The sequence below is a fragment of the Canis lupus genome, chromosome 6 (genome assembly GCF_048164855.1).
Source record: "Canis lupus baileyi chromosome 6, mCanLup2.hap1, whole genome shotgun sequence".
In the NCBI taxonomy this organism is placed as follows: domain Eukaryota; kingdom Metazoa; phylum Chordata; class Mammalia; order Carnivora; family Canidae; genus Canis; species Canis lupus.
Window position 1 is genome coordinate 37,136,877 of NC_132843.1, and position 12,218 is coordinate 37,149,094.

Consider the following 12,218-nt stretch of genomic DNA (forward strand, 5'->3'; position numbering starts at 1 on the left):
TGATTTCTTTGCGATGGAACCCTCCCCACCCCCCACCCCCATGCCAGTTGGTGCCAGTAAGAGAACAATGTGTAGGTTCTTGTCCCCGCAAACTGGCAGGTTCACAGTTTACTGAGCAACTTAGAGATGGTGTCCACTGTTTACTACAAATAAAAGATTTTTCTTTCTTTTTATTTTTTATTTTTTTAATTTTTATTTATTTATGATAGTCACAGAGAGAGAGAGAGAGAGGCAGAGACACAGGCAGAGGGAGAAGCAGGCTCCATGCACCGGGAGCCCGACGTGGGATTCGATCCAGGGTCTCCAGGATCGCGCCCTGGGCCAAAGGCAGGCGCCAAACCGCTGCGCCACCCAGGGATCCCAAGATTTTTCTTTCAATCGAATAGAAAGCTCATCATTAAAGCAGTAGAAGCTCTACTCCAATAGAAGAAGAGACTGATCAACAGGCATCCTTTTCTCTAGAAAGCCAACTCTAGAAAGAGAAACTGTGTCAAGACAAAGTCCAACTCTGCAACAGGTTTTCTTTTGGCTTTAAACATGTTGTCCACTTATAATGAATATTGTAACTCTAACTAAACTGATAGATTCCAACAGAGGCCTACCAGATACATAAGCCTCTCTCTGTTTATTGATTCCCCAAATGGGAAATAAGCTTCTTGAGAATACAAAGTCTTTTTCCATCTTTTGGTCTAACACCTGGCTGTGACACTAATCACTGCATTTTCTGAAAAAAAAAAAAAAAAAAAAAAAACAGCATACTATGAATGTTTTAAGGTTGGAAAATGATAAGCACCACATGCTAAGTACTGCTGATTTTTGAAAACTTCTCTAAAGTATTTTAGGATGAAGGTACTTAATAACATTATTAGTTCTGACTGATGAGTAATTTTTTCAGAATTCGGAAGCACTAACATCAGTTCGCTTAAATAAATTTTTACCATATCCCCAATTTATATGTAGACTTGCATTAAGTGTTGTGGTTGATCTGTCAGAAATATAAGAGCTCAGTGAGATGGGCCAGAGATGTTCCTTGGAAGCACCAACATGCTTGGCTGCCCAAGGAGGACCCCAAGTCCAGTTCAAACTTGTGCTGGTTGGTTGGGAATGGTGGTAACTGGAAAAACTACATTCATGAAACATCATCTGACTGGTGAATTTTGAGAAGTAGCAGCCACCTTGGGTGTTGAGGTCCATACCAACAGAGGGCTTATTAAGTTCAATGTAGGGAAAATGGCTGGTCAGGAGAAATTTGGTGGGCTTAGGGATGGCTATTCCATCCAAGCCCTGTGTGTCATTATAACATTTAATGTAATGTCAAGAGTTATTTACAAGAATGAGCCTAACTGACAAAGAGATTTGGTAGGAGTGTGCAAACATCCCCATTGTGCTGTGTGGCAACAAAATGGACATATTTTCTTTTAAAGATTTTATTTATTTATTCGTAAGAGACATAGAGAGAGGCAGAGACACAGACAGAGGGAGAATCAGGCTCCTCACAGGGAGCCCGATGTGGGACTCCATCCTGGAACTCCAGGATCTCGTCCTGAGCTGAAGGCAGATGCTCAACCACTGAGCCACCCAAGTGTCCCAACAAAGTAGACATTAAGGACAGAACAATTAAGGCAAAGTCTATTGTCTTCCACTGAAAGAAGAACCTTTAGTACTATTGACATTTCTGCCAAAAGTAACTACAACTTTGAAAAGCTCTTCACAGGGCTTGCTAGAAAACTAAATGGAGACCCTAACTTGGGAGTTTGCCACCATACCTGCTCTTGCCCCACCAGAGATTATCATGGATCTAGCTTTGGCAGCACAGTATGAACCTGATCTAGAGGCTGCTCAGACAACTGCTCTCCTGGATGAGGACGAGGACGCTCTCTGTGAGAAAGTGCCCTGTGAGAAAGCCTGGGGTCAGAAGTCTAGTTTTATAGGCAACTGTCCTGTGATGTCGGGGGGGGGCGGGGGGGGGTGGAGTGTTTGCCACTTTCTTACATAGCTGAATATGTAACTTTACCTTTGGGGTGCTGAAGGAGACGAACGGGCTTTGGAGTGAGTATGGTAGTTTGAAAAGCACCTTCATTTTTTGGACCTGCATATTTAGCTGTTTTGGAACGCAACTGTTTCCCTCCTGAGTTTCAGATATGAGACTGCTATAGTCCCATCACTATATCCAGTGGTGAAATCTCGTGTCACTGTCATTCCCATTCCTTTTCATTTGGAATCAGAATAAAGTTGTGTTTCGAATGGAAAAAAAAAAAAAAAGAAATATAAGATAGTCTCTAACCTTCAAAAGCATTACATTTTGTTGATGGAAACCAATATAAAATTTCAAGTCTCTTAACTGAATTTTACTTGAGCAGTTGCACACTCAATGCTAGATTTTGGGTGAAGGGGTAGAGGGCAGAGCTATGCCTTTGTGCATGTGTATGTTTCATTTTGTGATTCCAGGGTTCATCTGTGATTTTCCAACGCTATTTATTCCGTACTTTAGAATCTTAAGTTTTCATTCCAAAATTTACATTACTGACTTAGATAAAGACACACACACAAAGAACAAAAAGACTAGATCAAAAGGCCAAACCTAATAAAGGTTTAGAAACTGGTGTTTGCAGGAAATTACAGTGCATATATCTTGTGGCTAAACCCAAGGCAGTTCCTGTATATATGGTAAGCTGGTGAAATGCCATCTTAAGGCCATCCATTTAGCTAATGATCTGCCTTGGTAATATGGCACTTACAAACATATTTGTCAGCTGAACCTGGAGAATAGCTTGCCTTTTAAGAGCTTCCTGTGCGCCTGGCACAGCTGCATCTTCAATGTGAAGTGTGCCATTGAGATCCACCAAAACAGCTTTTAATGCACGGCGTGCTGCCATCCTTCATTCCCTAGGAGAGAGCAAATGAAATTAAAAATACAGTTTAGGAAACAATGGACAATTAAAAACGGGTAAGTCTTCAAAAATATCATTCATATCCAGAAAGATACTGCTTAGTGTTAAGCTGCTTCTCTTTTAGAAAAGAATGTGTTTTTAAAAATCCAAAATCCATAATTTGATTCATGAAACTTTTAGAATGGTTGGTTTTGTTTTGTTTTGTTTTGTTTATATCTTGAATTAAAGCTGTAGGAAGGGGAATAGTATTAAAAAAGAGAAGTTACTATTTACTTTCAGATTTCTTAAAATAATTCTTTGGTGGAACAATTCATTTATGTTATTTTATCTTATTTTTTTAAAGATTTTATTTATTTATTCATGAGAGGTACAAAGAGAGAGGCAGAGATATAGGCAGAGGAAGAAGCAGGCTCCCTACAAGAAGCCTGATGTGAGGTGTTCATACCGGACCCCGGGATCACACCTGGGCCAAAGGCAGATGCTCAAGCGCCTGGGGAGTCACCCAGGCGTCCCCATTCATTTATTTTAATATGAACAAATGTACTCTGAAGAATAGATGGATGGAAAACCTTAAACCACTGGCAAAATCTTTTTCATCTTTTGCTATATAAGATGAAAATGTTCAAGGGTACTTGGATGGCTCAGTCGGTTAAGTGTCTGACACTTGTCTTCAGCTCAGGTTATGATCTCCAGATTTTGAGATAAAGCCACAGCAGACTGGGGTGGAGTCTACTTATGATTCTCTCTCTCCCTCTTCCTCTGCCCCTCTCCCTGCAGGGACATGTGTGCTCTCTTAGTATATATAAATAAATTCTAAAAATCAGAAAAAAAAGAAAGAAAGAAAGAAAGAAAGAAAGAAAGAAAGAAAGAAAGAAAGAAAGAAAGAAAGAAAGAAAGAAAGAAAATGTTCTAATTGCCCATCTCTACTATTATAGCCTGACATGACATAAGTGGTCAAGGAGTTAGCAGTGTTTACAGGTCACTAAAGATAAGAAATTTCAAGCTATACAGTCATTTTAGTCAAGAGATGGTTTCCTTACCTTAACCACATCCAACTTTCCTTTTGCATATTTTCCCCTTTAAAATTTGCTTATTAAAAAAAATAAAAAATAAAAAATAAAATTTGCTTATTATGAGCTACATTGTATATACAGTGGAGTATAAGGCATATGCATGGTTTAAAAATAACAGAATAAGTAAGAACACTGGGTAAGCTAAAGAGAAGAGGAGGGAACTTCATTTTTAGTTTTTTTTAAGCTTATTCATTTTTTTCTTCCATTTTTTGCTTTTATAATAAAATATTTCAGACATACAAACAAGTATCAAAAATATTATCCTATAAGTTCCCCCTGTGTACCTCCCCTGTAATCAACTGCTCTTCCCTCCACCAATTCTCGGCAACCACTGATATTCTTTGTCCCTAGTTCTTTTTCAGAATGTCATATGAATAAAATCATAGAATATGTAGCCTTTTGGGGTGGGCTTCTTTTACTTAGTAAAATGCAATGAAGATCCATCCATGTTTTTGCCAGAATCAATAAAGCTCATTTATCTTGTTATTGAACAGTATCCCAAAATGTGGACATACCACAGTTTATCCATTCTCCTGTCAAATTTTATCTTGGTATTTCTGGTTTTCAGGGATCATGAATAAAGTAGTTATAAACATTCATGCACAGGTTTTTCTATTAACAGAAGTTTTCAATTATTTGGGTAAACAGAAGTGTGAAGTGTGACTGCTGGATCCTCTGATAAGCCCGAGTTACATCTTTAAAGGAGGACAACTATAGCCAATAAAGATATTTAAAAGAATATGCTACTAGCTCTGAAACCAATTCCAAAAAAACAGTTCCAAATATATCCTGAGCAATGACAGAAACTTGTAGTCTCCTACTCATAGTCTCCTATGAATAAACTCTGGTATGCTTCTTTTTAAAAAAATCATTCTTGGAGTTGCGCTTCCAATAATATAGCTGGCTACGTAACCAAATTAGCTCTCCAAATTAAACTTAACAATACTAGATTAAAATACACACACACACACACACACACACACACATTTGACCCCTGAAAAACATGTGGGCTAGGGAGGCTGACCCCTGCACAGTTGGAAATCCAAGTATAATTTTTGATTCCACCTGAACTTAACTATTAATAGCCTACTGTTGACTAGAAGCCTTACTGATAACATAAACAGTTGATTAACAAGTATTTTGTATGTCGTATGTATTGCATGTTCTATTTTTACAATAAAGCTAGAAAAAAGTATTAAAAATCACAAGGAAAATACATTTACAGTATTACACTGTATTTATTGAAAAAAATCCTGCATAAGTAGATGAGCACAGTTTAAACCCATGTTGTTCAAGGTGTATGTATATGTGTGTGTATATGTATGTGTATATGTGTGTATGTGTATGTATGTATATGTATATGTGTGTATGTGTGTGTGTGTATAAAGCTTCAAGGAGCAAGGAAGAAAAGAATTTCTTAGATTGAGTCAAAGCAAGAAACAAGGAGATGAGTAGAATACTGTAGCCTGTTCTGGCCCTAGGAGCATTTGCCCACATTAAGTTATGTTTAGCTCCCTCTTGTCCCAATCCCTGTAGGGAACAAAAAATAAACCTCAGAGCCCACCTGAAGAGACAGATCCTCCCAATCTAAAAGCAGAGCCTTCAGTGTAAGGATGAGCCAGAAATAAACCATCACTGATATTCCCACCCCACCCTGTCTCAGTCAACTACAAGAAAATAAACTGCTATGAAACTTGGCCCAAAGAGTAAAAGGAAGAAAGTGCCACAAAGAATGAGTAACCATAAGCCAGCCCTAGACCCAGTCTGTAGACCAAATTCACATTACTGAAGATAAGTCATTAGGAAACCTTCAGGATTTTAATTACAATGATCTTAACTAGCAGGTGCCTGGCTGAAGTAAGTGCAAACCCTCCTCATTACTTTCAGCCCAAACAGCCACAAAATTCCATAAATAAAATCAAATAAAATTCTAAGCATAATGAGTAAGTAACCTAAAGAAACAAAGATCATAAGGGAGAAGATCCTACAGAAACAACAGTGGATAAAGTAGTCCTGTAAGGGCTCCTGTGATAATGTGATTATCAGACAGATCACTGGATAGGCCTGATAGGCCTACATGTTTAACAAATAAAAGACAAGGCTGAAAAATCTGTGCAAAAAAAAAACCATGAAGAACTATCCATGTGCAGATTCAGAAGACAAATAAAAAGAAATTCATAACTGTACACTGGAAGCAACGCAAAGATCCTGCAGGCAGCCAAGGGAAAAGACACATGACTTTCAAAGACCCAATAGACTGGTAGCTGACTTCACACCAGCAACAATGACAAGTCCAAATACATTAAAATGACATTTTTAATGTGCTGAAAGAAAATAACTGTCAACCTAGTAATATATTAAAAGAATTATGACCAAATTGGGGTTATCCTACTTAGGTTGGTTTATTTTTTTATTTTTTTATTTTTTCTTAGGTTGGTTTAAATTAGAAAACCAATCACTGTTGTTTATATTAATAGAAGAAGTAAAATAATGTCTGAGCATGTCAATTCACGCAGAAAAAGCATTGATAAAATTCAGCATGTGTACATGCTAAATACTCTGAGCACATAAAAATGGAAAGGAACTTCTGTAAGCTGATAAAGACTATCTACAAAAAGGCTGCAGCCAACATTAGTCTTATCAGCAATATACTGGAAATATTTTCTTTGAGATAGGAATAACACAAGGATGCTACTATCACCACTTCCATTTAACAGTGTAAATAATACCCTAACTAGTATAGTAGGCAAGAAAAACAAGGTATAAGGATTGGAAAAGAGAAAACCATTGCTATTGATACATGTTATGAATGTATATACAAAAAATGCAAGATTCTAAGACAGCAGGAAAGTATAGCAATTAATATTAAAAATTATTTTCATTTACATGTCACTAAAAATAATTAGAAAACTAATTTAAAAATATTACTTACAATAGTATCATAAAATATAAAGTTACCAGGAAAAGTCTAATAAAAGATGTCAACATTTTTATGTCAAAACTTAAAAACTTCAAAGAAGGGGCACCTAGGTGGCTCAGTGGTTGAGCATCTGCTTTTGGTTCAGGTCATGATCCCGAGGTCCTGGGATCGAGTCCCACAGTGGGCTCCCTGCATGGAGCCTGCTGCTTCCTCTGCCTGTGTCTCTGCCTCTCTGTGTGTGTCATGAATAAATAAATAAAATCTTTAAAAATAAAAAACAAAAAAACTTCAATGAAAGCCACAAAAAAGTCAAATATATAGAGAGGTACCATTTTCATGGATTAAAAGACCTGATATTGTAAAGATGTCAATTTTCCCTATAATGATCTATACATTGAGTACAATTTGAAACACTATCTCAAAAAGTGTTTTGTAGAACTTGATAAGCTGATTCTAAAAGCTATATATATATATATATATATATATATACACACACACACACACACACATATATATCACTGCAAATGGCCAAAGACAGCCAAGATACCTCAGCCAAGACTGAGGAAGAAAAAGAAGGTGGGACCTTGCTTTACCTAATATCTAGATTTGATTAATGAGGTCTTGTAATTAAGATGTTGTGGTATTAGCACATAAAGACAAACTGATCACTGGAACAGAAGAGAGAATCCAGAAAACAACCCCCTACCCCATGTGTATAAGCCAGACATGACAGAGGTAATTTCAGATCCATGAAGAAACAATGACATGGTCAATAACATTAGAACAATTGAATACCCACATAAGAAAAAATTAAATTGCACTCCCCTATAACATCACACAAAGTTTTTCCCCCAGGTAGATGAAATAACCATCTGTTTGTGGCAGCAAAAACTGTAAAGTTTTTAAGTAGGAGAATATCTTCATGACTTGAGAATAGGAATGGCTTTTTAAGACATAAAAAGCACTACCAAAGAGGAAAAGGCCAATGAATTCAATTGCTGGAAAAAAAAGTTTTTTAAAGTACTGAAAAGAGAGAAAGAGTGTGAAAATATACAGAGTGAAAAACAAATTTCCAACACATGTGAGAAAAGACCAGAATCCAGAAAACATAAACTATAAATATTAAGACAAACAACCCAGTAGAACAATGGGCAACATCTGTACTTAATAAAAAATGTTAACTTGAAGGTAATTAAAGAACAAAATATAAACAAGACTGGATAAACAACAAAAGAATTGTACTGTTTAAAAAAAAATAAACCTGTACAACTAGAGCTGGCAAATGGTCATAATAAATACTGGTAATATTAATCCTTACCGAAGCATCCACATAGGCTTAATGTTACCAAAGCATTTTAAAAACCTGTATTTTTGCTTTCATCAGTTTCACAGAACATAATTTTTTTTTAAGATTTTACTCATCCATTCATGAGAGACGCAGAAAGAGAGGCAGAGACACAGGCAGTTCGAGCAGGCGCCCCACAGGGAGCCCAATGTAGGACTCGATCCCAGGACCTGGGGATCACGACCTGAGCTGAAGGCAGACGCTCAACCACTGAGCCACCCAGACGCCCACAGAACATAGCTTTTAAATTCTAAAATGCTCTCTGGAGCATTACATATCTGAGAGTGATTGAGGCCTAGAAGAAAAAAAACCTGAGGTACCCCACTCCAACCTCAAAATATACTTCCTCGGGTATCTGGGTGGCTCAGTGGTTGAGCATTGGCCTTTGGCTCAAGGTGTGGTCCCAGGGTCCTAGGATCGAGTCCTGCATCGCGCTCCTCGCAGGGAGCCTGCTTCTCCCTCGGCCTGTGTCTCTGCTTCTGTATCTTTCATGAATAAATAAAATCTAAATACACACACACACACACACACACACACACATTTACTCAATTAGCCCCAGTATAGGCCTTGACCACTTCAGCCATGATCTCGTCTGAACTTTTTTAATACTTGTTACTTGAACTACAGGTCAGTATTTGATAAAATTAATTGTAAAATACATGTGTCACCTCTAAAAGACAGGCAAAGGCTTCAGAAGTAGTCCATGTCCCGCCATCTCCCATAGTTTGAACAGGTTACTGGAGATATACCTTAGAAAGTAGGTCATCAACAACTCAGAAAGTTATCAATAACTGATAACGAACGGAACATATTCAACGCAAAGAAGAAAAGTAAATTCTCTCAGGCTGAAGGGAAGTCTTCAAGATACATCAGAAGGACATCTCCTCGTGAATACTGTGGTGCATCTCAGTCCAACAAGCCCTTGTTATCCTCAAAGCTGCTCTTTTCCCTACAATCCGTATGAGTGAATGGCTGCCCCAGCAACCCAGATGTAGCCACCAGGCTCTCCCCACTCCTTCCTCCTATTCAGTCAAATGCCAAATCGTGGCAGCTCTACGTTCTTTGAATCCACTCACTTCTCTTCATAGTTACTAAAACGATCTTGGGTTTTGAAATCACGTCTCATCTCGCCTGTTTCAACAATTCCCTAAATGTCTTCTCTGCTTCAAATCTCCTTATTTCCAGCCCCAAATCCATTTCCCGAAGTGAAGTAGTGAAGTCCCAGAACTAAGGGGTTGCAAAGCGCCTGGGTTTGAAGGTCAACTCACTAGCTGGGTGAACATGGGCGATTTTTTTAACCTCTCAGCTGCAGGTTCTTCAGTGTTTGAGTATAAAGAATTACTCCCATTTCTAATGGTTGGTAGGACAATCAAAGAAAGTAACACATGTATTGTGAACAGTGTTCTGCACACAGAAAGGCTGGGTTATGTACCTGGGGGTGGAGGGGAGGGTACATGATGCATGTGGTCAAGGACTACAGAAATCACAGGATATATATGATGCAAAGTCCTAGAGCATCAGAATAACCTGAGGATCTGAGAAAACATTTTATACCAAACCTAGTATATGCTCTGGTTTATCATTCAAGTCTTGTGTGTCTTATAAATATTTAGAACAGGAGGTTTCAACAAACAATTTTCTCCTGGGAGGTTAGGGCTTTGTAGAAAATGCCTCCTAGACCTCCCGGGGAATACAAATTCTCTTTTCTTCCCTACGTACTTCCAGTAGAAGAGTCTGGAACCACTGTATATGCACTCAGTAGATGACACTATTATTCGGTCACTAACCAGTTAAAAAATCTTCCAGTTGCTCTGCGCTGCCCTCAGGAGAGAGTGAGCGATGGACACTGGTGTGCAGAGCCCGGCCTTACCTCTCCAACTCCTCGGTCTCTGCTCCCACAGCAAAGTTTCACGGCACTGCAGGGGCCTACCAGGCCTACCCCCGACCTCCCTCATCGCTGGACTTCTGTCTGGAACCACTTTGGTTCTCGGCCTCCTACCACCCCCGTCCCCTGCACCCTCCCTTTCTCTGGCCAACGCCTGCCGTTCATAGGTCCCAGATCAGCATCCCTTCCCTCTGGCATTGGGGAGTCCAACTCCTCTTCGCCCAGGGCTGGGCCAGGAGCCCCCCCGCCCCCCCCGCCCCAGCGTGTTCCTATTATCCCACTTATCACTGGGTCCACTCTGCTAAGCTCCGAAGAAAGAGGCGCAGCGTTGCCTGTTCGCTGCACTACTGATCGCTCAGGGCAGGATGCTGAGTTAACCCAGTTCGTGAATCCCTGTCTCCGTAACCTCTCGGCACTGACAACTGCGATCTCCTCCATCTCCTGGGTGGGAACGGCCCTAGCGCACCACTCGGGACCTGGGCTGACTGCGCGGAAGCGGTGCCGGCTTGGGAATCCAGTCCAGGGGAAGGCCCGCCACGCCCAGCCGCTGGGGGCCCCCGAGCCCGCAGCCCCGCCCCCGGCCCGCGGGGAGGGGCCTGGAGCCGCGCGCATGCGTGGAGGCCCAGCAGCAGCGAGGGGCGGGACCGGCGTCACGGAGGGCGCGCGCGGGTTGGTCCGCGGCCCAGGAAGGGGTGGCCTGAGACGCAACCGCTGTGTCCCCGAGCTCTCCCACAAAGAAATGCTGCCTCCGCACGGGCGAGAGGTCGCCCGTCCCACAGCGGTTCCTCACCCCTGCTCCGCGCGCCGTCCTCAGCAGGAGCCCCGCTCCCAGGAAAGTCAGCACAGCCCCGCCGTCCGCAGCGTCCTTCAGGTCAGTCCGAAGCCGCAGGCAGGCGGCCGGAGTCGCCGGAAACTGGGCCGGCCGCCGCACCGGAAGTCCCGCCTCTCCCCGGCCCGGCTCCGCCCCATCCGCCCCATCCGCCCCATCCGCCCACGGCTCCCTCCGGGCTGCGGGGGCGCGCTCCCGAGTCTAGTCTCGCTCCTTCAGCACCTTGGAGGTGGGAATGTTGCTCCCGACACCTCAAGGGCTGGCGTGCTTAGCCGCAGATGCAGGAGAAACGAAACCGCTGCCTTTTTGCTCAGCGGCTCTTTCCCCTTCTGGAGCCATGGGTGAATCACGTGTGGAGTACCTTTCCTTGCCGCACCCTCCCCTCACTGCACCGGTCATGCCCATTCTCGAGGGGTAACTCAGAAGTCATCTCCTTGATACTCTCCTTGAAATACCCGATCTCTGAAGTTATTAACTGCTTTGCTACTTGACTAGCACCTGGCACTTGTAGCTGTTAACCACCCTCTCAGGCATTGAAGTTCCTCTTTTCCTACGCCAGCTGTTGCCAAACCTTAGGCTGCCAACTCGCCAATCCTGCCTCCCGTTGGAGAGCAAACACAGGCCTTGCCTGTCGTCCCTAGAGGATCAGTATCTGGAAGTGCGGGGAACCATCTCCCTCACTGCTTGCGCCCCTCCCGCGCACATGCTGGGAGTCTCTTTGATCCACACGGCCTGCTTTTAATCCAAATAAACTTTGAGTGCAAAGCCGGTTATCCTATGCAATCTCTATGAAAAACGACTAGATGAAACCCTTGCTAGAGCAGTCTGACATAACGGGATACACACTCAGGTTTACACATAGGGAACTCCTTAATTGGGGATTCATGCTGCTAGAACCCATCCAACATCCCCTCTTGTCCGGTGCTGCAGTCTGCCACGGTATGATAGAACTCTTCTCTGCACTGGTGACCCTCTACTTTTCCTCCCCACTGAATCTGGAGGTTGGTTTCAGTTTATTCGTTTTTGTTGTCTATTTTCTATGTGAGGGCATACTTGGTTGAAGCAATCTGCTCCTAGTTTCCCCTTCAGAACTAAGAGCTGTGACCAGACTAAAACAGCACTGAAGGATTTTAAGCAAGTGGGTAATATTATGACTTGCAATTTTCCAAATGCTTACTCTGGCTGCAGTATGGAGAATGGATGGAAGAGGGGCCAAATTGTACGCAAGACCAGGTAAGCTACTGCAGGTAAGCTACTGCAGGGCTACGAGAGAGA

General features: G+C 41.8%; 2 protein-coding genes and 1 pseudogene across 11 annotated transcripts in view; 2 read left to right on the forward strand and 1 right to left on the reverse strand.

Moving 5' to 3' along the window:
* KATNAL2 (katanin catalytic subunit A1 like 2) overlaps positions 1-596 on the forward strand; it is a 115,341-nt gene extending 114,745 nt beyond the window's left edge. For all 4 annotated transcript variants that reach the window (XM_072829489.1, XM_072829491.1, XM_072829488.1 and 1 more), the window contains one exon: positions 210-596. In XM_072829489.1, the coding sequence (XP_072685590.1) occupies positions 210-409 (200 nt within the window). In that variant the 3' untranslated portion in view covers positions 410-596. The remainder of the gene's footprint in view (positions 1-209) is intronic.
* HDHD2 (haloacid dehalogenase like hydrolase domain containing 2) overlaps positions 1-11,062 on the reverse strand; it is a 56,477-nt gene extending 45,415 nt beyond the window's left edge. For 5 of the 7 annotated variants that reach the window (XR_012032595.1, XR_012032596.1, XR_012032594.1 and 2 more), the window contains exons 1-2: positions 10,905-11,062; positions 2,776-2,886 (exon numbers count right to left, since the gene is read on the reverse strand). Coding sequence is in view for 2 of the 7 variants with exons in the window: in XM_072829499.1 (XP_072685600.1) it covers positions 2,776-2,876 (101 nt within the window). In the remaining 5 variants the exon portion in view is untranslated. Of the gene's footprint in view, positions 1-2,738; positions 2,887-10,904 lie in introns of all 7 variants that reach the window. The other 2 variants (XM_072829503.1, XM_072829500.1) reach the window with 2 other exon arrangements.
* On the forward strand, positions 851-1,996 carry LOC140634826 (GTP-binding nuclear protein Ran-like; annotated as a pseudogene).
* Positions 11,063-12,218: the final 1,156 nt, after the last annotated feature.